Source organism: Schistocerca cancellata, chromosome 3 (genome assembly GCF_023864275.1).
Source record: "Schistocerca cancellata isolate TAMUIC-IGC-003103 chromosome 3, iqSchCanc2.1, whole genome shotgun sequence".
In the NCBI taxonomy this organism is placed as follows: Eukaryota; Metazoa; Arthropoda; class Insecta; order Orthoptera; family Acrididae; genus Schistocerca; species Schistocerca cancellata.
The window spans coordinates 892764641-892790167 of record NC_064628.1 but is presented as its reverse complement, the minus strand read 5'-3'; the positions used below and the strand labels follow the sequence as shown (position 1 = coordinate 892790167).

The 25527-nt window shown below is 41.9% G+C and overlaps 1 protein-coding gene across 1 annotated transcript in view; it reads right to left on the bottom strand.

Moving 5' to 3' along the window:
* The window catches only part of LOC126176630 (protein scarlet-like), a 204695-nt gene that overhangs the window by 23807 nt on the left and 155361 nt on the right, over positions 1–25527 (bottom strand). Inside the window, exon 12 of the mRNA XM_049923789.1 lies at positions 6875–6975. Coding sequence (XP_049779746.1) covers positions 6875–6975 — 101 coding nt within the window. The remainder of the gene's footprint in view (positions 1–6874; positions 6976–25527) is intronic.

Here is a 25527-nt window from a genome sequence, read left to right as displayed (position 1 = left end):
TTGTCTACCGTACTGCAGCAGTTCTTTCTACTTACGGTACTAGTTTCATCGAGGTATGATATTCGGCGGTCAAACATCACGCGAAAGTTACTTTCGTCTTTATGTTTTGCACATTAGTGTATGTCAGATGCGAAGTGCATAAGCTGAATACAATATACAGCTTTTTATGAAACTACAGAAGATTAATGATGATATAAAGAATGTAATTAGGCGGTGTGGTACGAACGACAGGGTTAGAAGTGTGATCAGTTTTGTTACTGGGAAGCAGCACTAACGAAATGGTAAAAGAGCACGAAGAAAGACGCACGAAAGGGCGGCTCACTGTCACGTTATCACTGATATTTACCTTGTATATGGAAGGGACAGTGAGAGAAATAAAGGAAAGTCTCTACGATTCGCTAGTGACGTAGGGGCGATGAACTGGGATTAAGCTGGGTGCGTAATGACTAATTATATACAAAAAGGTAAAAATGTGAAGTATACTGTGCGATGTTGGTGGACTGATGGACAATTAAATGTTACAGATGAATCTGCAATAACAAGTAACAAAGATGTAGTGACAAGAACTGCAAAAGGTAAATGAGCACTGTATAAAAAGACAGAAACGTGCTGTATGCCTCGGAAGCACAGAGGCTCCACGCAGTACAGTACTGTCATTTGGGTTGCGTGCTCAGCAGGCGACAAGTAGCGGGACGACGGACGGCTAATGCCGTAGTTCCGGTCTGGTCTGCAGAGGGCTACACTTTTGCCGCCCAACACCAGTCACGTGGTCGGAAATAGAGAGTTGTTCTGTGGGCTTCACAGTCCGACGAGAGATGGTCGACTGGTGAGTCGGACGGAGGGTTTAGCTCCTCAGCAGAAGCCGAACCTTCTAATTACGACGAGCTCCAATGGACACAAACCAGCAACTATTCTCGGCAGCAGCCGTACGTCCACCAGTTCATCGCGTCGCGACTGGACCTCGAAAAATTATTTGGAGTTGTTGACCAACTGGGGCTTGAAGTTTGATTCAGAGCGATGAATGTCAAATATTGTACTTGACGTCTCGTCTGTTCCAAACCAGTGTTACGATTGTATATAAGTGATTCCCCAATGAATAGTATGAATGTTGACTCTGATCTGTCACTCAGTAGCTGTGTTAACCGTAGTAACCTTTTACTGCTCTGGAGCGTAGCGTACGTTGCTAAAGTGCACCGTGAAAAAGAGCTCAATATCGAAAAATGAAATGATTATAAGCCTTTGAAATATTGTGTTACAGGTGACTGTTGAAGATCAGATGGAAAGAGCGAGTGAAGGACGGGTACGTTCTTCAATGAGTGCACGAAAGACATAGTAAAGGAGGTAATGGTTGAAGATATAGAATGTTTGGGCACGTATAACGACGTGAGTCGTTGCTAAAAACTGTAGTTGAATGGATGGAGGGAGGAAGAAAAGAATTTCAGCAGGTTGTTTAGATATGAGTTTAAGGTGGGTTGTGGCATGATGTGGGATTCAGAGGTTATGCTGACATGAAGAGGGTACATGCTAAGCGAAAGCAGTTGAAAACTATGTCAAAGCAACTGTGGCGCTGGTAAGCGAACCTACCACATGTTTAACTGGGTAACAGGTCGCTACAACATGGATATCATATTTTTGTAATTAAGAGCAGTGGTCTACTGTTCAGCAAGGGAGATTTACTTTGCTTCATTCTCTGAGAGGAGGGTGGATTACGCTAGTCTAAGGGCATATTTGTTCTTAGGAGAGGTTCCCAGTGATACCAAATACAGTTGGAAGCGTTTATGGGTTGATCCAAGTGGGAGCGGATATACATGGCGTTAGTTGAAACGGTTTTGAATGTTACTCTGAAAGGTTTTAAATATTTTTATATTTGTAAAAGTAAATAAAACGTTCTCCCTGAAACCAGCACCTAGCAGAACACTAGTCTGCCTTGTGACACACTGTCCCAGTATACACGTTCCACAATTATGCACTGTGTGACCTTTATTAAATCATCAAACATCTTATAAGCAACAAATAAGTTTAAAAAACTTTCACATATAAGTACCTATATAAACACTTGATTCTACAAAGTAAAAGGGTTGGACAAAAATATTGAAATTACGCGAGAGATACATGCTTGAATATAAATACAGACGCTAACCAAGGCTCCGTGTTGCGCTCTGTAATTGACCACGAACATCACATGTGCAATGCACGCAACACTTTTCAAGAGACACTCGTGGTCAGAACAGCAATATGCGTAGCTTAGAGTGTGCTAGTTATTCGGAAAGTAAGGAACGATCGGTCGCGAAATGGAAACCACAGTGAAAATCCGATGAGGTTTTGCACAGGTGTGTTGGGCAGTGTCTCTAGTATGCCCGTCGATTGCGTTACGTCGTTCTTTTTAGTTCTGAGCACACAGGAGCACATAAAGATACCTAGAACAATAGTGTCTCCCGCCAAGTACGAGGGCCTGGTGAGAAATTTCGCCTAAAGCTATGCAGTCAACATTACATAACTGTCGTGCGGTTTCTTCTTCAAGACAATTCTCAGGCGCATTCTGCACGGACAATGAACATGCTCCTGAATCGTTTACAATTGGAAATGTTTGACTACCTACAATACAGCCAGTAATCTTCTCCCTCCGAATTTCATCTCTGATCACATGAACCGCTGGCGATGAAGACAACATTTTGGCACAGACAACGAGCTGTAGGCCAGCGTAGAGAATTGGCGGAAAGCACTGGCGGCAACCTTCTATAACGAGAGTATTGGAAAGTTGGTACAACGCTACGACAAATGTCTAAGTCGGATATGCGACTATGGAAATAAGTAGCTGGAAGTTGTAGCTAAATGTTGCAAATAAAACAGTTTTGATTTTCACTGTGGTTTCCATTTCGCGACCTATCACTTCTTACTTTCCGAATAGCCCTCGTAGAACTTGGGCAGATTGGCCGTTTTCGCATGGTGGGTCTTCCGTAACCAAGGAAGTCGAAGTGATTGATGTTTCAAGAGTCTCGGTATCGGAGATTTATACCGCATACAGGAAAAGCATAAAAATATCATTTGCTAAGTCAGAACGTAGACGAGAGTGCGTCTTGTGCGATGGTGACAGAAGATCATTGAAGGTCATTGTGACTAAATTATGAATGGATTACACCTGAAAATGTCACTGCAGAACTCCATGTCGTACTCACGAACCCTGTCAGCGTCAAAGCAACACGAAGGAAGCTCCGTATGGACAGAATTACAGGGCTGGCAGAAATTCCAAACCGAAGCCATAAAACTTAGGCCACGAAGAAATGGAAGAATCTCATTTGATCGGATGAGTGTGTTTCACACTGTTTCCAACCTCTGCCTGAGTTTAAGTGCAAAGAGTGAAACATGGCGGGGGTTCGGTCTTTATTCGGGCAGCCATGTCATGGTATTACTCTGGATACAGGATTGCTACCTAGGATTACGCGAAAATTTTGGCTGATGAGGTCCATCGCATGGTACAAAGTTTGTCCCCAGCGACGACGCTGTGTTCAAAGACGGCAGGGTTCCTGTTTACACTGCTCGAATCGTGCAGGACTGAGTTTGTGAGTGCGAGGATTAATTGCACATCTGTGCTGACCGCACAGTAAGCAGAACTCCATATTATTGAGCCCTTTTGGTCAAGTATAGAGTGCGTGATCGTCATCTACCTTCATTATCGTCACGGGAAGTTGGCACTATTTTTCAAGGGGAATGGTATAAGATTCCCTAGAAGACCATATGAGACCAGCACTTATCCTTGCCGAGACGACTGGAAGCGGTTTTGAAAACCAATGGGTTTCCTACAGCGAATTAGGCCCGGCATGTGTGCCATGTTTCTGATGATTCCGTACTTTTGCCCACTCCCGTTACTTTTATTCCAGATTTCCTTTGATAGTTAATAACGAAGTGACAACAATTGTTGTTCTATTGAAACTTCCTGGCAGATTAAAACTGTGTGCCCGACCGAGACTCGAACTCGGGACCTTTGCCTTTCGCGGGCAAGTGCTCTACCATCTGAGCTACCGAAGCACGACTCACGCCCGGTACTCACAGGAGTGCTAGTTCTGCAAGGTTCGCAGGAGAGCTTCTGTAAAGTTTGGAAGGTAGGAGACGAGGTACTGGCAGAAGTAAAGCTGTGAGTACCGGGCGTGAGTCGTGCTTCGGTAGCTCAGATGGTAGAGCACTTGCCCGCGAAAGGCAAAGGTCCCGAGTTCGAGTCTCGGTCGGGCACACAGTTTTAATCTGCCAGGAAGTTTCATATCAGCGCACACTCCGCTGCAGAGTGAAAATCTCATTCCGGAATTTGTTGTTCTGTTGTTATGTTTGCTTTCAGTGTGCTTTCGTATTCCTTGGGTGCACTGCGAATTTCAGGTCATTTATTTGTGTCAGTCCAAACAGTTGGTCGTAAGTGGACGATGGGATTTACCAATGCAGGAAGAGCCGACGTGCTTGTGGTGTATGGAGAGTGTAGGAAGAATGCAGTTCGTTCTTGTACAGTGTACGCGGCAAGATGTCCCAATAGAAATGAACCATCTCGGCAGTTATTTATCGACCTCTTCAAGAACTTACGCGAAAGTAGTAGTGTAACACTTAGACAACGTAACAGAAGAAAACAAGTGAGGACAGAAGAGGGGGAAAGTAATGTTCTTGCTGCTGTTACTGTTGATCCGCACGTTAGCTCCCGCGCAATCGCACGAGGAAATGGCATGAACCAGGCAACTATCTACGCATTCTCCATAGACATAGGTTCAATTTCTATCGTTATTGCATCTCTCTCCATCAAGAGCTGCATGGATTATGACAATCCTGTACTTGGGCTATACTACAGGATACTCCAGATGTATCATGTATTTCATTTACTCATGAAGCCACATTTACCAGACATAGCTAGGGAAGACGCCGAAACATGCACTACTGGTCTGTTGACAATGCCCGTTGGCGGCGACAGGTGGAACACCAGAGCCATGGAGTGGTGTGGGGTAGTGAACCATCAACTCATGGGCCCGTTTTTCACAGACGGAACACCGAACGTGCGCAAGTATTGCAGCCTCCTAACAGACCATCTTCCATGGAAGCTAGAAGACGTTCCTCTGCAGTCTAGGAGAAACCTGTGGTACCAACATGATGGCTGTCCAACTTAAAAAATGGTTCAAATGGCTCTGAGCACTATGCGACTAACTTCTGAGGTCATCAGTCGCCTAAAACTTAGAACTAATTAAGCCTAACTAACCTAAGGACATCACACACATCCATGCCCGAGGCAGGATTCGAACCTGCGACCGCAGCGGTCGCTCGGCTCCAGACAGTAGCGCCTAGAACCGCAAGGCCACTCTGGCCGGCCGGCTGTCCAACTCACAGTGCCACAAGTACCATAGCATGTCATCACAAATTGTTTACAAAACTATGGATTGGATGCAGAGAACCTGTAACTTGGCCGGCCCGTTCACCGCATTTGACACCTGTAGACTTTTCTCTGCGGTGAAAGCTAAAAGAACATACCAACTACATCCAATGATATGCAACAGCGAGTTACTGCAGCCTGCTGGGACGTGTCCGCTAAAATCCTAGCCCGTGTGCAGACTGGAAGCTGCTGTTGGCGGTGGTCATTTTGAACATAACATGTGATGGTCAATTGTCTTGTCACTGGTGGGAATCAGCACAAGTAGTGTATTGTCTTTTGTTGTTCTTTGTAAGGATGAGCCAGATAGTAGCCCGATAGTAGGGGATTTTATTTTACTTTTTATTCACTTTCAAAAGTCGCTTTCTTCTCAAGCCGTAGCAGTTTTCCATCCCACGGCGTGGCAACAGCAAGTGAGCAAGCATCTCGATCACGCGCTTCCCCCATGTGCTGACGAAGTAACGCCGTCTATGCGACACTGACCAGGCCACGCTCTGGAAATTTCCATGCTGCCCCCGCAGGTACCTCGGCTTCTGACCAATCAGTGCGGAGGAAGCTGTGTGGCCACGTTGCATGTACCCGGCCGCCCGATTGTACGCCTTTTGTAGCAGTCAACATCTCCTGCCCTTCCCGGAGCTGCGGCGCCACGGGCTTTGTCTTTCCAGACACCGCTTTTCCTTAACCATGCCAACTACAGTTCGCCGCTGACTACGCTCTCGCTCACTCTCGCCTCCCTAGGCCAATAAAAGACTTATTACTTAAAATCTATTTCCCTAAGTCGCTCCAGGCAAATGCCGGAATGGTTCCTCTGAAAGGTCACGGCCGACTTTCTTCCCCGTCGTTCCTTAATCCGATGAGACCGATGACCTCGCTGTCTGGTTTCCTTCCCCAAACAACCCAACCAACCAACTTAAAATCTTTCTAATTGTTCTTTCACGCCCACCGCCTTCCAATACGGCTGTCCTACATCTTTAATGTGTGTTACCACAGGCATTGTACAAGCGTCGGTGTGGAAACTTTTCAATGTACGATATCTCGTAAGCGACTCGCACTAGAATCCTGCAACAGACACCACTGACTTTCTAATTTACCTCACTTTCAGTTTGTCAATGTCATTAGGCAGAATTCTATTTTAAAAAGTGCATAGTTGTACAAAAAATACACTTTCTGAGTGTTGTTGCAATGTGTTTATTGACAATAAGAGCCCCTGACTAACAATCCATTCTGTGAAAAGCGCACATCAATAGCACTTTTAACTTTCGTAACATTTGTGGGGCAAGTTTTAGGTAATCCATCCTGCACGTGGGTGTGTGTCATGGTAGACTATCAATCACAATTTCAAAAAAGTTTTATTTCGTTCAGCAAAGGCAGTAATGGAGTAATTGTTAGGCGAAGTTCTTCCAGTGCTTTGCAGCCGGACAGCAATTACTTAAAGTTATGGTGGGTTCGTAAAGTGTGTAGAACCACAGTGAAACTTACTGATGTTGGTGACGCCTTCCCACTGGACGACGGAGAGCGCCTCGTTGGCGTACATGAGCCAGGACAGGTACTGCAGCCACTCGACCGCCACGGGCAGCGTGCTGCGGGCAGAGAACATCACAGCACAGCGGGCGTCAGTCACTTAACACGTGCACGTCTGTCCTACATTCTGTCACGGAAGAAGTACCATGTACAGGGTTATTACAAATGATTGAAGCGATTTCACAGTTCTACAATAACTTTATTATTTGAGATATTTTCACAATGCTTTGCACACACATACAAAAACTCAAAAAGTTTTTTTTAGGCATTCACAAATGTTCGATATGTGCCCCTTTAGTGATTCGGCAGACATCAAGCAGTTAATCAAGTTCCTCCCACACTCGGCGCAGCATGTCCCCATCAATGAGTTCGAAAGCATCGTTGATGCGAGCTCGCAGTTCTGGCACGTTTCTTCGTAGAGGAGGTTTAAACACTGAATCTTTCACATGACCCCACAGAAAGAAATCGCATGGGGTTAAGTCGGGAGAGCGTGGAGGCCATGACATGAATTGCTGATCATGATCTCCACCACGACCGATCCATCCGTTTTCCAATCTCCTGTTTAAGAAATGCCGAACATCATGATGGAAGTGCGGTGGAGCACCATCCTGTTGAAAGATGAAGTCGGCGCTGTCGGTCTCCAGTTGTGGCATGAGCCAATTTTCCGCGGGCTACGCGTGAAACTTGCCCGCACGCGTTCAACCGTTTCTTTGCTCACTGCAGGCCGACCCGTTGATTTCCCCTTACAGAGGCATCCAGAAGCTTTAAACTGCGCATACCATCGCCGAATGGAGTTAGCAGTTGGTGGATCTTTGTTGAACTTCGTCCTGAAGTGTCGTTGCACTGTTGTGACTGACTGATGTGAGTGCATTTCAAGCACGACATACGCTTTCTCGGCTCCTGTCGCCATTTTGTCTCCCTGCGCTCTCGACCGCTCTGACGGCAGAAACCTGAAATGCGGCTTCAGCCGAACAAAACTTTATGAGTTTTTCTACGTATCTGTAGTGTGTCGTGACCATATGTCAATGAATGGAGCTACAGTGTATTTGTGAAATCGCTTCAATCATTTGTAATAGCCCTGTACTTTCACTACGGTGTACTCGTTTTCCTGACTTCCTGAGATTCCCCGCTTAACCCGCAGGACAGGACAGGTATTTTGAATTGTGGAAAGGGGCCAAAATAAGTGGCTGTCAGTTACACTCGAACATACAACTTTATTATTTGATCAAACATTACAAGAGGCCAAAAAATATTTTTTTAAACACACAGATTTAATGCTTGGGACTTAATTACCTTATCTTACAAAAGTTTTTTGTTTAGGCTGAAGGCCTACAAAATCTGAGATTTTCAGAGTAAATAATTTGGATTCAAAATCGACTGAAAGCCCAAAACTTAAGGCTAATCTACATTAATTTTTTTAACAAACGAGGTCTTACGTAAAACAGTTCTTAATTAGGCAAAACTCAACCAAAACATAAATTTAAAAGGCAAAGCATTATCTTAAAACAGTTCCTTAGTTAGGCTGAAGGCCCAAAGAATCAGACACTTGAAGAGCAAACAAGTTAAACTCAAATCGGCTGGACGCCTAACACTTAAAATTCAACATTAAAACCTTTAAAACGCCAACGGTCTTACACGAAACAGTTTTTAAATTAGGCTGAAAGCCTAAACAATCTTACACCTTAAGGGAAAAACAAAAAAAAAAACAGCTAGAAGCCATTCAAGTACAATCAACAAAACAATAAAAAAGGCAGTACACCCAAGAGCGCTCAGGTGTTCGACGTTCGGCCTGGATATTTTTTACCGGTGTATTTTTTTCTTGTTTTGTTTTTTTTCTCTTTTTTTGTTTTTTATTCTTTTGTCTTTTTTCCTTTTCTTTTTAATACATCAAAACTGGAACCGCATCCTATTACTCAGTTACTCTCTTTCTGTAACTTTCTTCATTTTATTTCTTTTTATCCAAAAATGGTCTTTTGTATACTACTTTACAGGCCGGCACATAACAAAGATAGACAAATGAATGGAGACTGGTTATATTTGACCAGCTGACACTAACTATATATCTAAACTTATTTTTGATAGAACTGCATGTAAGACGCAAGAAAGAGATCAGTGTACGTATCATCAAAACTCAATTGCGAGACTGAAAGACAATTGATGCAAATAAGATGGGCTCGGACACATCTTACAGTTGTTTCGCATATGCATGACGCAATGCAGATGATAAATTGGCAAAATATTCTTGGTGTTTATTACTATTTTTGATCTTAGAATATTGGTCTCAAATATGAGTCAAAAAGGTGAGTCCATCGTGAATTTGCCGGTCGATAAGGGCGTAAACAGTGTGGCCCAACAACCACACAGCAGTATTGTGTTTTGCGAGTGGGAAATATTTAAAATCCGGTACAACGACACTATCAACTGAGACGTGCGCCGGCGTAGTTAGCGTGATGAGAGCCACCATTAACTGGCAAGTCCTCCACACATCGGAAACAGCTTGACATTGCAGGCGGTGTTCTCTGGTGTCAGGCACGCCACACCTGCTACAGTTGGGGGAGGCGAGAAGCTGAATATCGGCTAAACGCTGATTGGTGGGCAATGTGTTGTTGACTAGTTTGCACCACAAGGCAGACACATCGGACGGCAGAATATTGTTATTGATATTTGACCACACTTGCTTCCAGTTTACAGTAGGTAAGCGGACTTCCAATTTACTAAGGGGAGGTTGTCCCATCAATTCAATATCGAGTTGCCGTGCTGTCCTGTGTGGATCCATGGCCGTGCGGAGGACGTAGCTTCTATTTAGGATATACTCTCGTACAAAGGACACACGGTAAGGGATGTTGGCCACCGATACTGGGGCGCTTTCAGATTCTGGCCGATAGATTTCCAGCAGGGATGCTGTCGATCCATCGGGAAAGCCGGCCTGCATTTCAGCGGTGCGGTTGACGAGTAACGCTGCTCATTTGCGACTGAAGTCTACTAGCCCGAGTCCTCCATGTGACGGGTCCAAGACACAAACTGTTGCCCGCACTTTAAAAATTTCGTGACGCCAGAGTAACCAGTATACTGCTTGAGATATAGCGCGTCCTATTTGTTTTGGCACGCTAACCAACTGCGCCATATACCACGCCTTAGAGAGAATAAAGGAATTGATTAGTTTGACTTTGTGGTGCAAGTTGAGGTGCCGGGTTGCGTGGCTTTTGCATAGGCCCTTAATGGAGTTGAGAATTCTTCTCCAATTTCGTGCTTGCATATGCTGCGGGCACGCAGTTCAAACACTAACGCTCGCTTAGGTGAGACAGGCAGTCGGGCCAACCATTCACGATCCGACAACAGCCCAACTGACCGACAGTCAGCGGACCCACTGACAAGACAACTTCCACTTCACCCGACGAGGGCACAACAGGGAGTCCAACGGAACAAAATAGAAGATATTGGCGCCCACAACCAATCATACATGGAGCTCTCCAACTACAAACAGTGCTGTACAGCAACAACACGATGAGGAAACTGCACTGCCTGTAATTTACGTCAACGGCCAGGGCAGGTAACTGGAACGTTAACGGTGCAAGGCAGAAGATTCCGCCGGTGCACTTCAATTCAAATAAACAAATACAGTGAAACTCCACCGGAGGGTGGCTAGACTTTTCCAACCTGAAAACCATGTTGTTGCTCGGGGGAATATCCCAACAGCCGATAACGAACTCCATACGACATAATGTGAACAGTCTTGACTTGCTGGTAGGTTAAATGTGTTAGATGTGCAGATAATGTCTAAATATTGCAAATGTTGGTAAGGCGTTGAACATAAAGAACACAACTGTGTGGCTAATTTTAGAGGAACAAGTGGTGGTATGGAAGTTCATGGAGTAGAACAAATATTTCATCGCTCCGTAGAAACAAGAGGTGTACGCTACACGAAATATTTGGGCGATGGTGACAGTAACGCATACAGCAATGTGGTGAACTCTAAGCCATATGGAGATGCCATTATTAGCAAAATAGAATGTGCAGGCCATGTACAAAAACATTTGGGAACAAGGCTGAGAAAACTAACTGTTGATATTGTAAGTAGGCTGTTTATGTTTTCTTTATGTAAGTTTGCTGTTTATGTTTTCTTATTGGCAACGTTTTTCTTGTAGTTTGTGTATTTAGTGTAGCTTTTGTTTATTGCTAGCGCGTAATTGTAGAGAAAATCTCCTTTGTAGTTGCATTGTAGTTGCAGTCTTCCATTGTTGTACTGTAAAACAGTTGTGGCATGCATGTAGATTTGCACCAAGTATTTCGCAGCTGCGCTTGTAATTAACTACATATTATTTTCAGTGCTATGTTAATGTGTTCTCTTATTTTTGCTATTCAAATTGTGCTTTTCTGTTTCTGTGTTATCGTGTGAAATATTGTGACAATAATGGCGTGTGAAAAACGTAACACTCGGCTCCAAAGTAAACTAAGAAATGACAGTGAAGACGAAAGCAGTGTGTTGGCCCCACCATGTAATGAATTAACTAACATTCAAAGTAGTAATTTGGTAACTGTGCATAGGGAAATGGAGCGGGCGTCAAACAATGGTGTAGACAGTCAAACAGGTAGTGAACAGGGAAGCATTATCGATCGATCGGTCGGCAACAGCTCGCCTCAGGAATCCGAAATGATAGGACACAATTTTGCAAATACTGTAGATTCAGGTTTTGCGTCCTCACCGTTTTCTCAAATAAGTCAAGACACATTTTCAGCTTGTCAAAATGTGAATGTTGCCGGTGAAAATGCACTGCCAAAAAGCATAGAGAAACAGATTCCAGACACTAATACATTATTATTGCAATTAATGCAACAAATGGAACAAAATCAGAGACAAATGGGACAAAATCTTCAAAAGTTAGACACAATTGAACAACACCAGAGACAAACACAGCAACAGTTACACATAATGGAACAAAATCAGAGACAAACACAGCAAAAGCTTCAAAAGTTAGACTCATTGGAACAAACTCTCGAACAAACACGTGAAGATTTAACTGCTGAGTTACATAACATTGAACCGAAATGTCAGAAAGTGTGTAATGATGTAAAAACACAAATTTGTGAGCATTTCCAACCTATTTTTTCGCGTCATGAAAATGCATTACAGAATCACGAAGCAGCCATAAAAGAACTGCAAACTACTGTTCATGAAAATCATGAGACCTTGCAAGCTAAAATGGACTCAGTTGCATCTACCGATTCGGTTACGCAACTTGCAAAAACTCAGGAAAACTTAAAGGACACAGTAGATACTCTGAAAATTGGTTCAGAAAGACACATGGAGGAAATTAGTTCATTATCAGAGAAAGTAGCCGAACTTTCGGATCAGGTCACTAACTTATCTACGAAGGTAGATGATAATCTGAATGACACAAAACCGGTAGTCTTTAATGACACAGAAGAGTGCGAACAAATTAGGAAACTGAAACAAAATCTGAATCAAATTAATACGCAACACTAAAGAGAAATCCGGGAAGTACAAGATCAGCTGACACAGGTAATACAAGAATTACGTATTTCAGAAGACACTCGCGCTCCAACACGGGAAGAGGAACTTAGAAATACGCAAAAGCCACAATATAATAACACAGGGCATTTCGGAAGTTATGAAAGAAATTGGCAATGTGCACCAAATTTTGAGATGGAACCGCCGACACGACGTAACAATGACCGATATGCTACTCGCCGACACGATGATTTTGATTATAAGCTGTTCATTACTACACGTAAATTCAAAACGTTTAAGAATTCTGCCAACGACATTCATCCACAAGCGTGGCTCCATCAATTCTCTCATTGTTTCCCTCCCAACAGGTCATTGGAGCACAGGTTAGAATTTATGTGTGGCTACTTAGAGGATGAACCAGCTGTGAGAATGCGATCGGTCATTCACGATTGCCACAGTGAAGGAGAATTTTACCATGCCTTCCTCTCAGCATATTGGTCTCAAGCCACACAAGACCGGGTAAAACATAGCATCATGATGATGAAACACTTTGAACAATCTGAATTTTCCAGTCTTGACAAATATTTTGAAGACATGTTGCACAAGAATCAGTACCTGTCAAACCCATACAGCCCCTCAGAACTCATCCACATTTGCTTAATCAAATTACCTGAACATTTACGGCATATTATTTTGGCAGGACGTTGCAAAGACGACATTGAAGCTTTTCAGGGACTGTTACAAGAATTAGAAATTGACACAGACAGTCGCGGGATGCAAAAACAGGAAACAATCACTACAGCTCATATCCGTCACAATTCCGTGACGACAGAAACGATAACTGGACGCGACAAGGCTATTCTCACCACACAAATCGTGACCAAAATAGACACCACCCGTATGACAACCGTTGGCAGAGTAGTAATAATTACAGGGAAAGATCACCTCTCCGCAGTAGTGACTATCACAGAGACAATCAGAGAAACAGACAATATGGGAACCAATATAACTATTATCAAGGGAGACAGAGTAACTTTAGACGCAACGGTCCAGCACGCAGTTACGACTCAGGGAGAAATTCTGCACCACGTGACAGACAAGAAAGAAACTATGTAAACTACCGACAAAACGACAGACGTGAATTTCATCAGAACTGGCGGGTTTCTAACAGAGCTGGGCCCTCTGGGCAACGGGAATTTGTAGAAGTTAGGTCTCCAAATCCCAATAACGACGCGCGCCAACAAAGAGACAATAGGCAATGACTCACACCGCTGGCAGCCACAATACGTACTTATGAAACTGACGACGGAGCTGCCGTAGCTAGTAATTACGTAAAAATGGAAGACATTAGGGACATCTTACTCCAGGAACACGACGTAAAACATAACAACATTGCATATCCTGTGATTCACATTACTGTAAATGACGTAAAATTTACGGCAGTACTTGACTCTGGCAGTCCCATTTCAATAATTAGTGAAACAGCTTTTAGCAAATGCAACAAATCGAACGATTGCCCCACACTTCCGTTACGTAAGATTAAACTACAAGGTGCAATCTTTGGAAAAAGTGTAGATGTACGCCAACAAACCAACTTAGAATTCTTTTGTCAAAGCCACAGCTTCTCTATGAACTTTCTTATTGTTCCATTATTGTCGACGGAAATTATACTGGGAGTAGACTTTTTGAATGAATACAAAGCAATCTTAAGCTTTCACGATGCTGAAATAAGTTTAGAGAAAGAAGGTAAGTCAATAGCTTTGAAATTTGAAGACTGGCTCCCAAACCATGATGAGGAAATTAATCGGCTTTACCTTCTGTTAGATAACAGTTCGGAATTTTCTACGGAACTAGACACTAACAATCACTCTGCAAGTACTGACAGGGATGACATCGACAGCATATTTGAAATTAATGAGTTAATTCAGAATAAAATTCAAACAATTGAGAACTGTAATGACACTGATAGGCAGGACCTTTTTGAGATTTTACAAGCACATTCCACAGTTTTTACTCACAAAACAGGAACAATCAAGGGATTTCAATACCAATTTCGTGTTCGTGAGCATACTAAATTTTGTGTTAGACCATACGTAATTCCGGCGCATTATAGGGACCGTGTTAGAACAGAAATACAATCTATGCTTAATGAGGGCATTATTGAGCCTGCAGTAAGCTCATACAACAATCCGTTACATGTTGTTGAGAAGAAAAATGGATCGATCAGACTTGTCTTAGATTCGAGACAAATCAATACTATCATTATTCCTGAAACAGACAGGCCGCAGACGATGGAAGAACTTCTTCAAAATTTTAATGGTGTAAAAGTGTTGTCGTCCATTGATCTCAGATCCAGCTTTTATCAGATCGAACTTCATCCATAATGCAGAAAATACACAGCTTTCCTTTGTTTCGGCGTTTGTTATCAGTTTCGGTAACTTCCTTTTGGTTTGAACATTTCTTCGGCAGCATTCATTCGTGGGTTAAATTCAATACTACCTGAGTTCTTAAAACGTCACATCACCTTATATGTTGACGATATTCTAATAGCAGAAGCTTCATGGGAACAACACAATCGCATCCTCAACAGTTTGTTACGTATTTTTGCAGAATCTGGAATTACAGTTAACTTGGAAAAGTCTGAATTCAGTAGGACAAAGGTGAAGTTTTTGGGACATATTATTTCTTCTGAAGGCATTCAACCGGATGCTGAAAAGTTAGAAGCAATCAGAGCCATTCCAGTTCCCTCCACGAAGAAACAAGTCCGCAGTTTTCTAGGTCTCGTAAATTTTTACCGTCGTTTTCTGAATATGCAAATTCTAGTTACACCAAAACTTTGTTCTCTCACTGGAAAAAATACTATTTGGAACTGGGACGAACAAGCACAGTTGGAATTCAATTCTTTGAAAGAAGAGTTACTTCACGCGCCAATACTAGCTCATCCAGATCTGTCACAAGATTTCTGCCTTAGTACGGATTCTTCTAAAGTCGGTCTTGGTGCCCACTTATTTCAAGAAGCCATAGAAAATGACACTACTGTTCAGAAAACCACTGCTTTTGCTAGCCGAGTGCTAACAAAATCTGAAAAAAATTATTCCGTTACTGAATTAGAAGCTTTAGCTATCGTTTGGGCATTTAACAAATTCCGTTTCTTTCTTTCTGGTAAGCACGTAAAAGTATACAGTGATCATCGTGCATTACAATTTCTTATGTCTTCAAAATTAAATCATGATAGGTTAAAACGTTGGGCATTGTTTCTGCAAGAATTCCGCTTCACAATAGTCTACATTCCCGGCAAGGAGAACATTGTTGCGGACGCGCTGTCACGCGCACCGGCTGGGCTTGAGAAAAGTAACACAGAAGGCAACCGCGAGAAAAATTTCAGTATTCTTTACATTCAGAAAGTCGCCTTTGAAAACTTCATCACCACATCTTTAAAGGACATTGCTCATGAACAAGATAAAGATCCGATTTGGAAAGACATCAAAAGTAAATGGCATGAAAAGACACACACTCAGATTCGGCATTATTACCTGGTTAGAAACAACATACTCTTCAAACGCTGCACTGTTGATGACAAGCTATGGGTACTTTGCATTCCAGATGATTTTGTTAATAAGCTCATTTGGTACATTCATTTCAGCTACGCACATTTTGGCCCACGAAAATGTTATCATATTCTTCGAACGACTTGTTATTTTAACAATATGGAAAAGCGAATTCGAAGAGTCTTGTCTATTTGTAAACTTTGTCAAAAGGCGAAACCGTCTACTATCTCACATCGTGCTCCGTTGTTTCCAATTATTCCTTCTAAATTAAAAGAATTTGCTGCTGTTGATCTTTTGGGACCCCTTGTCAGAACATCGAATGGATTTTCGTACGTTCTAGTCGCTGTTGAACTCACTTCAAAATTTGTTTCTTTCACTCCGTTACGTAAAGCCACTGGACGGTCTGTATCCAACGCCTTTGTTAAAAATTTCTTACGTGAAGTTGGACACGTTAGTAAAGTCATTTCAGATAACGGACCGCAATTCAGATCTGCTGTTTGGTCACGCATGCTTCGGAACCATAAAATCAAACCTGTTTTTATTTCATTGTATTCACCACATTGTAACCCGTCTGAACGGATTATGAAAGAAATCAATAAGCTTTGCAGACTTTATTGTCACAGAAAGCATCAGCATTGGGACAGATATTTACACTTATTTCAAAATGTGCTGAATGAAATGCCTCATGATTCCACTGCTTTACCACCTACTCTTGTACTGAAGAATGTAGAACCTCCGAACAGAATCAGAGAGCTTGTACCTTTCCCGAATACACGTAAACTTCGACACAAAGACATAATTGATTTGGCTCTTAAAAATATAAAATCTGCAGCAGACAAAAGGAGAAAACTAAACGGTAAAGCAAATGCAAAGAAATTATATATTGGTCAGAAAGTTCTCATTAAAGCTCATTCATTGTCACATAAGAAGAAACACTTGAGTCACAAATTCTTTCTAGTTTACAATGGACCTTACAGAATCCGACGTATACCACATGATAATTGCGTTGAAGTTGAAACTCTGCGTACTAGGAAGAGTAAAGGTTTACACCACATTTCTCATGTAAAACCATTTATTGACAGATAATCTGCTTTTTAACTTAGTCTTTGCAATTTTCACTTCACGCTACTTGTACAATTTGTCACACTGAGAAACTGTTAACATGCAACTATGTTTTAAAGCTAACTAACCATCCAGTCAAGAACATAGGTAACTTAGACAAGTAATTGCTAATGCATTGTTATTGCGAACAGACGACACAGTGTTGTTATTTATACATTCCTCCTTGTTAGTTGCACGATTACGTAACGAATATACGGCTTACATACTTAGAACATATACCAGCACTGCTAATGAAATTTTCATGCAACATTTTGGTTTGCTTGAGAGTGGATTCTGGATTTGAGGTGCTTTCTGTGAAATGCCAGATGACACACTGGTTAGTTTATGTGACAGCTACACGATTTTATCACGACGCTGCTAATGCGTGACAATTTACAATGTTGCTTTTGCGGTGTATCTGTTTTATATCTGCACAGTTTTTTCTGAATTCTTCTATAAAGTGAGACATGTTTTAGTGGTGACTTTTGTGCTATTGCTACAAGGAGACAGCCTTTTCCGTAGGACAACAATACGTTACAGCACAGTACTTTCATCATCACGGCAATAAGCGTAATAACTAAGTTATCTATACGCAAAGCATTTCACTTTTGTGTATCATGAGGTAAGTACATTGACTTTTGCAGAACTTAGCTTTCGGAGGACAATAACTACGACACTTCCCAGAGATTATTTTACAGCAAGACGCATATTAAGCGCTACAGGACACGTATTTGAGTGATTAATTTTGTACTTAAAACATTTATTTTTAAAGATTTTTGAATTACAAAGAAAGTTTTTCGTGATACATTTCATTCCATTGCTGTAATCTGTAACACCTGAGGGTATAATTACAATAAACCTCAGGGGGGTACACGCCTACTTTGTGTACCATGTGTTTGGCAAGCACAAGGAGCCCTAGCTAATATGGTATTTGCTTATACAACTTTACACATCGGTACCATATTTCTCTAACACATAAATTACACAGCTATCTGATCATTTAACAGAGAAAAAACATTTTTTTTTCTACGTCAGTGACACATGTTTACGCAATTACACCGTTGGATAACTTCACACTTACGAAATTGTATTTTGTCTGTACTGTGCGAACTGTTCATATTTTTTTGGTACCATTGTGATACTATGAGAGCTTTGAATAATGTATTTGGTAAAGGAGCATGATTTTAAAGTACGTTTGAGGCAGATGACACTTTTGACATGAGCAGAGAATTTTCTTTAGGTTTTGAAACAATTGCAGAAAGCTACGACGTTTTTGAGATTTGACTGAGGTGTTATGATGTTATTATTACGACGACGATGTGTATTATGCTGCTGATGTATGTTTATGATCAATAAGCTAATGCTATATGAGTTATTTGATTATTCCACGTATGTTATGATGAAATATTGAAGAAGTATTGATGAATAAGGTAAGGAATAATGAGTAGTGTTTAGGGACTCTTGACTTGTGAAAAAGGATGTTGGAAACCAAGAATCGTACTTTAAGAATTATGAAATGTGTGTGTAGATGCGTGAATGTATCACAATGCCGGCGAAACTTTTTTGGACACTGTTATATTCATAGGATTTTGTTTCTACACATTTGCAACGCACATTCTTGACCTGTTAAATATTTTTATATGAGACTGTCACTGTAGCGGAAACTGCTGTCGTAAATATTTCCATAAGAAAGTTAAGTGACCACCAGCACGTGCGTCGTCGGCACACAGCTGTGTCAGACACCTGGAGAACAAGCCATTAGGGTGTGCCTTTCATCGCTAATGCGACACGCTCGTTACTTGAAAACATATGATTTTTGTAATGCGTTGTGGGCACACAGCTGGGTCAAACACCTGGAGAACAAGCCATTAGGGTGTGCCTTTCATCGCTAATGCGACACCCTCGTTACTTGAAAACATATGATTACTCATACTTTGTGCTAATTACTGAAATGCTTATGAATTGATGGGAAATATTCGTACATCTGCACACCTGATTATGACAAGTGTCTTTCTCTGAGAGTTGAGTGCTACTGACTTACGAAATGCCACATGACTATTGAATGATATTTTTATGCTTTGCTTTTCGTAGTTGCTTATTTCATTTGATGTCTGGTTTCCAGCTGTGTTCCAGCATTGCTTTTATAAAATGAAATGCATTTGCTAATGTGAACACTTTCTGTCAACAGATCTATTAAATAATTATTTTTTGATCCACATTCTTTAAAAAAGGAGCACTTGGAAAGGAAAGAACAATAAGGAGGAACTAGTAACAGTAACACATAATTTTCTTTTCAAGTACATGGTAATATTTTTTTTACAATAAGTTGTTGTGGTGCACCACTTTAATTACATAGACATTAGGATGTGGATAGACATTTCCCTTTTCTGCATTGTTGTTTTTACTGTAATATTTTTCTGCTTGAGCTATGTCATGTATAGATATAAGTTTTATATTTTTTATATTTTTATATTTGCTGCTGCTGTTTGCCAGGCATAGTGTTATTGAATTTGACTTTTGCTAATTTCTTAATGCTGCTTGCTTCGCAAATCTGCGTTTTTTTCATTGCTGTTTATATTAACTGTTTTAGGTGATGCTGCATTGGCTCGTCCCTTGGTATATATATCTGAGCTCAGTAGATTTAAGTTAGCTTAAGAGGGGGTAGACTATGTAAGACACTGACTATGGAGAATAGGTAAAGAATGCATTGCGAAGTTATATGAAAAAGATTTGGGCCCAAATGAGTATTGTACAACCAGAAATAATTATTTTGAAAGAAATATGAATAGAATACAGGAAGGAGGTATAGATAGGACTTTTTGGGAATAATGACGAATGAAGGGAGATCTCCAAGAAGCAAAGAAAGTTTTGTTTGCCAAATACTGCAGTAAAACAAACCCTGTCCTTTCTTTGTGTTACCCCACTATGTCTTTGTGTACCCTTGTATATTTGTTTTCTTCCTGTCTCTGTGTAGTTTCATAGAATTTTTTCTTCTAATATTAAGCTACATTCACTATGATGAGGAATACTGTTCTCCTCAAATATAATTGGCATTAATAATATGGTATTTTCTTTGTAAAGATGTTAGACATTATTTATTCTGTTTTGTTTTAATGCTCATGTGTGAAGTTGACGTTTCAAAAGTGATTCTGATCTTTTATTTTTGTACTCATGTCATCATTCCTGTAACACTGATGTATATGTTTATTTCTATTCTTTTGTAAAGCCCCTATTACTACAAATATTATCTGTATTGTTATGTTTTTAATGATGTATTTTGTATCTTTGTAATTGTATTCTTATGTTATATAATTGTAATTGACACCCGTTCATCATATTATTAACTTGTAAGCATTCATTTCACTGCACACTTTCCTGTTGGTCATAGTATATGGACAATATGTGGGAAGTAGGGACTGTTAGTGTTTGCACGTGTGTTGATAATTCAGCAAGGGACTGGATAACAGCATTGCTGGTTCTAAGGACATTTCCAAAAAACTTTGTGAGTGCACAAGTGGTGGTTCATGGACTTGCTATATTGCCCGCAAGACTCTTCGATGGTGACTGTGCACCTGCACAGTCACAACAGATGGCTGCTGGCCATCTCTACAAGGACTGCAGTGGGTCTACACCTTTGCTGACTCACCAATACCATTATTTCTACAAGGACTGCAGCGGGTCTACACCTCTGGTGGCCCACCAATACCGTAATCTCTACCAGGACTACAGTGGGTCTGTTCTGTGATGACCTACCTACCAATATTCGTCAGAACTTCGAATGACTCTGCTGTGGGTTTGCTCCATTGTGGCCCATTACCTGTCAGCATGTCAAGAGTCAGCACTGTCTTTCCGTTGGAAGGACAACACTACTTCTTCAAGACTGCATGGAAATCCACTACTTCTGTGTGCAATTTTTTTTACTAATGAGACTTTGTGAAAAAAAAACTGTAATTACTATTGTGATGAATAATCTGGACTGTCTTTATGGACTGTGAGAAAATTTTAGCTTTTGACCAACATTGTATTAATCAGTGTAGACATTTGATATCTTTGTGATTGTAATTATGAAAAATTTTTTCAAATCTGTATTGGCCAGTGCCCAACACCATTTGTAAAATTTTTTGTGGGGAGCATGGGGGCTATGTAAGTAGGCTGTTTATGTTTTCTTTATGTAAGTTTGCTGTTTATGTTTCCTTATTGGCAACGTTACGTAGCGCTCTGTATGAAAATCGCATTGTTGTCTGCCATTGTTGTCATGAACTGCTATAGCTGGATGTTAACAGCGCGTAGCGTTGCGCAGTTGGAGGTGAGCCGCCAGCAGTGGTGGATGTGGGGAGAGAGATGGCGGAGTTTTGAAAAATGTCATGAACTGCTGTATATATTATGAATATTAAGGTAAATACAGTGTTTGTTCTCTATTAAAATCTTTCATTTGCTAACTATCCTTATCAGTAGTTAGTGCCTTCTGTAGTTTGAATCTATTATTTAGCTGGCAGTAGTGGCGCTCGCTGTATTGCAGTAGTTCGAGTAACGAAGATTTTTCTGAGGTAAGTGATTTCTGAAAGGTATAGTTTAATGTTAGTCAGGGCCATTCTTTTGTAGGGATTTTTTTGAAAGTCAGATTGCGTTGCGCTAAATAATATTGTGTGTCAGGTGAAGCACAGTCTGTCAGGTTAAGCACAGTCTTGTATAATTGTTCTAAGGGGACGTTTCAATATGAGAGGAAAAAAATTAGATTGAAAATTGTTGACTGGACAGAGTCAGTTAACAAAAACTGAAATATAAAACTTGGAGGTATATTATGGGAAGGCAATTAGGAGAAATAAAGAAAATCTGGAGGCAACGAAGAGAGATGTTTCGGTCATATTCTTCCACGAGTCCTCTGCTGATGATAAGCCATGTCGTGGATTGTGTCCATCAGGAGGAAATTCGTTGTGCAAATACAATTGGGCTCAGGCAACTGGACAAACTTATTCTCACCAGTATTATCTTCCTGCTGCTGTTATTACAGCAATTAATCCTATTTTCAGAGACTTGGCTCATCCTGACCTTCTAAGGAAATGTCTGCATGGGCAGACACCGACCCCAAATGAATGTTTCAACTGCATAATTTGGAACCGCCTTCCTAAAACTGTATTTGTAGGCATGCATACAATGAAACTTGTTGTTCATGATGCTGTTATTGCATTCAGTTGTGGTAGTATTTGAAATTGTTGGGTACTGAAAAAGCTGGGAATTAATCCTGGTGAAAATATGATCACTGGGCTGGAACATTGCGTTAAAATGAGGATAGCCGATGCCGACAGGTCTGCATCTAATATGGCCAAGAAAGTAAGACAAACATACAGGAAGGCGAAAAAGAAGCTGTTAGACGTGCTAGAGGCCAAAGAAGGGCCACCATATGCAGCAAGACAGTTTTAATCAACTGTAAGTAACAAATTTCAAAAGTTTTTTTCTTTAAAGTCAATTTCCCGCAAGCTAAAATTTTCAGTACATATGCCCCATTATATCAGAAACTATCATAGGTAAATGAATTAAATATTCAGAGTCTCTTCATAACACAAAAAGCAACTCTGGTACCACATTAATTAATATTCCCCCATTAGGTAGTTAAAAAAATATTTTCTGCAGAAAAAAACTTAATATTTTTTGTTAATAAATTTTAAAAAGTATTTCTTAAAAACTATAAAATGGATAAAGTACAATTTAGTACAGTTGACTCTATTAGGATCATGTAACATACAGTAAAACTATTAAGGTCCTGCATGAAATAGTTTTTTCAGAAATGGGTGAAATACTTGCCTAAATTAACTTGGGTTAGATAGACAGGGTGTGGTCCCCTTAAATCAAAACTCAGCTTTCGTGTCCAGTGTTGGTGAGCCACGGACCTCAGCAATGGGAACAGCCCCACACACGCTGACCCCGCGTGGAGACCGCCAGGAGCCCCAGTCAAACTACATCCCGCGGAGGATTCCTCTCTGCTCCACGCCAACCGACCGACTGCCCAGGCCCAGAAACGGTGAAAGGACCAAATATAAGTCGGCCGATGAGACGACCAACCGAATGACCAACCGACAGTCGTCCTGCTCCAATCTCCCTCCGTCGGACAGTTCATGTGTGTCGCCAGCAGTCGGCGAGCACTGGCTGTCGGCGCCTCACCAGCGCTCCCTCCCCCAAATTTCACTGTTGCTGCGTCCCTACCGCAGTGGTCCCTACCGAACTGACTGTCACACACATTACGACCCGTAAATACTATCGGTCGCTCTAGAGATGGTACGAAAGTGCACTTATCGATAGGCACTGCTGCTGCCGCTCACGGGCAAGTAAGGCGGGAAGTTAGTGACGCCAGTAAATGGAATAAGAAAACGAGGCGGCAGAACCGTTATAGATGATAAACAATAAATGGGATGAACGCGAGCAGTGCGTGGTTCACTGCCCATTTACCTTTCTTATCTGCTATTGTTGTTGTTGTCACACGAAGAACATCTACAACTAGCAACTTCATGATTATTGTAACTAGTCTACAATTGTGGTTAATTCACTGTTGTTGCCATTACCTCCTCGAACATCGTACTTTAACAACATCTGCTAATACTTCTACTGCGAATACTTTTACAATACCTCGATTGCAGCTAATATACCTAAGTACTGATTGTATTACTTTTGATATTGATTTGATCGTTGGCCCTAAATGTACAGCTCAGTAGTGCACTGTCTTGCGTCTCCTGTTTGCTGTAAGAACCTTCAAAATGCTTACTGTAGCAGATTCACACTGGGGATACAGGTGACTCATTTCCATTGAGATGTTTGCCGTGCTGCCCTAAGTTGCATTTTTGAAAGGATACGCGTGATATCCTTCTCCATCCTTTCCCAGGCCTACCTTGCGCTTCATCTCTAATGACATCGACGTCGGCAATAAACTCTAATTCTTCTTTCCATCTTTCGTTTTTTGTACGCACTAAACTGAGCAAGGCGCGCACTCTTCGCTGTTTTGTGAGTGTGCTCAATTACTGTGTAAGTTCCACACCAGATTGGCCTTGTTGCCTCAAGGTAACACAGCGACGCATCAGCACGCATCGCTTCACTTTACACTGAGTACCAACGATTCCTCTGTCCCCCGACGAGGCCGCGTTACTTCACCATTCCGCTACTGGGAGAAATGATCGATGAATTATGGCGGTTCTTTCTCGTTCAATGATCGTGGCTAATAAAGTCTGCTCTGGTCCTCGTCGACTAAAGTTAACTCACCTTTTTCTGACACAGCATCGGCTTAGGAATTTAGAGTATCAAAACTTTCTTTCGCTCTAATTGAGTCGCGAAAGTTCCTGCATGATACAGGCTCTTTCACAGTAATCTCTGTCTTCAGCTGGTTCAAATGGCTCTGAGCACTATGGGACTTAACTTCTAAGGTCATCAGTCCCCTAGAACTTAGACCTACTTAAACCTAGCTAACCTAAGGACATCACACACATCCATGCCCGAGGCAGGATTCGAACCTGCGACCGTAGCGGCCGCGCGGTTCCAGACTGTAGCGCCTTTAACCGCTTGGCCACCACGGCCGGCTCTTCAGCTGGGGGATATTTCTTTAGTACCTGATCTACTCCGCTATGTGAGACAGGTTGAAGGCGACAGGTAAGTGTATGCAAATAAACTTCGCCATCTTGTATATACAAAAGCTTTTATTGAACATGTTGGTAACACTGCTAAGATGATTTCTGCTGACGACCATCTACTGTGGAACTTCAGTATTTGAGGTTCTAGTTCAGGAAAAATGGCAATATCAGGATAGATCCTGAAGCTGTTTTCGCCTACCATCGAGGCATGGTTCTCCATGCCATAACCGGGAGCTTACCTCTCGATCTGTGCGGCGACGACCAGGAAAGCAGGACGCATTTCCAGGCATATGGATTGAGAGCGGAATTCCAGATCGAGGATCCACGATACTTATTATTAGTTGAGACGACGTACGTCTTAGATACTCTGGAGTAAGCTATACGGAAAGACGAATAATATACACTCCTGGAAATGGAAAAAAGAACACATTGACACTGGTGTGTCAGACCCACCATACTTGCTCCGGACACTGCGAGAGAGCTGTACAAGCAATGATCACACGCACGGCACAGCGGACACATCAGGAACCGCGGTGTTGGCCGTCGAATGGCGCTAGCTGCGCAGCATTTGTGCACCGCCGCCGTCAGTGTCAGCCAGTTTGCCGTGGCATACGGAGCTCCATCGCAGTCTTTAACACTGGTAGCATGCCGCGACAGCGTGGACGTGAACCGTATGTGCAGTTGACGGACTTTGAGCGAGGGCGTATAGTGGGCATGCAGGAGGCCGGGTGGACGTACCGCCGAATTGCTCAACACGTGGGGCGTGAGGTCTCCACAGTACATCGATGTTGTCGCCAGTGGTCGGCGGAAGGTGCACGTGCCCGTCGACCTGGCACCGGACCGCAGCGACGCACGGATGCACGCCAAGACCGTAGGATC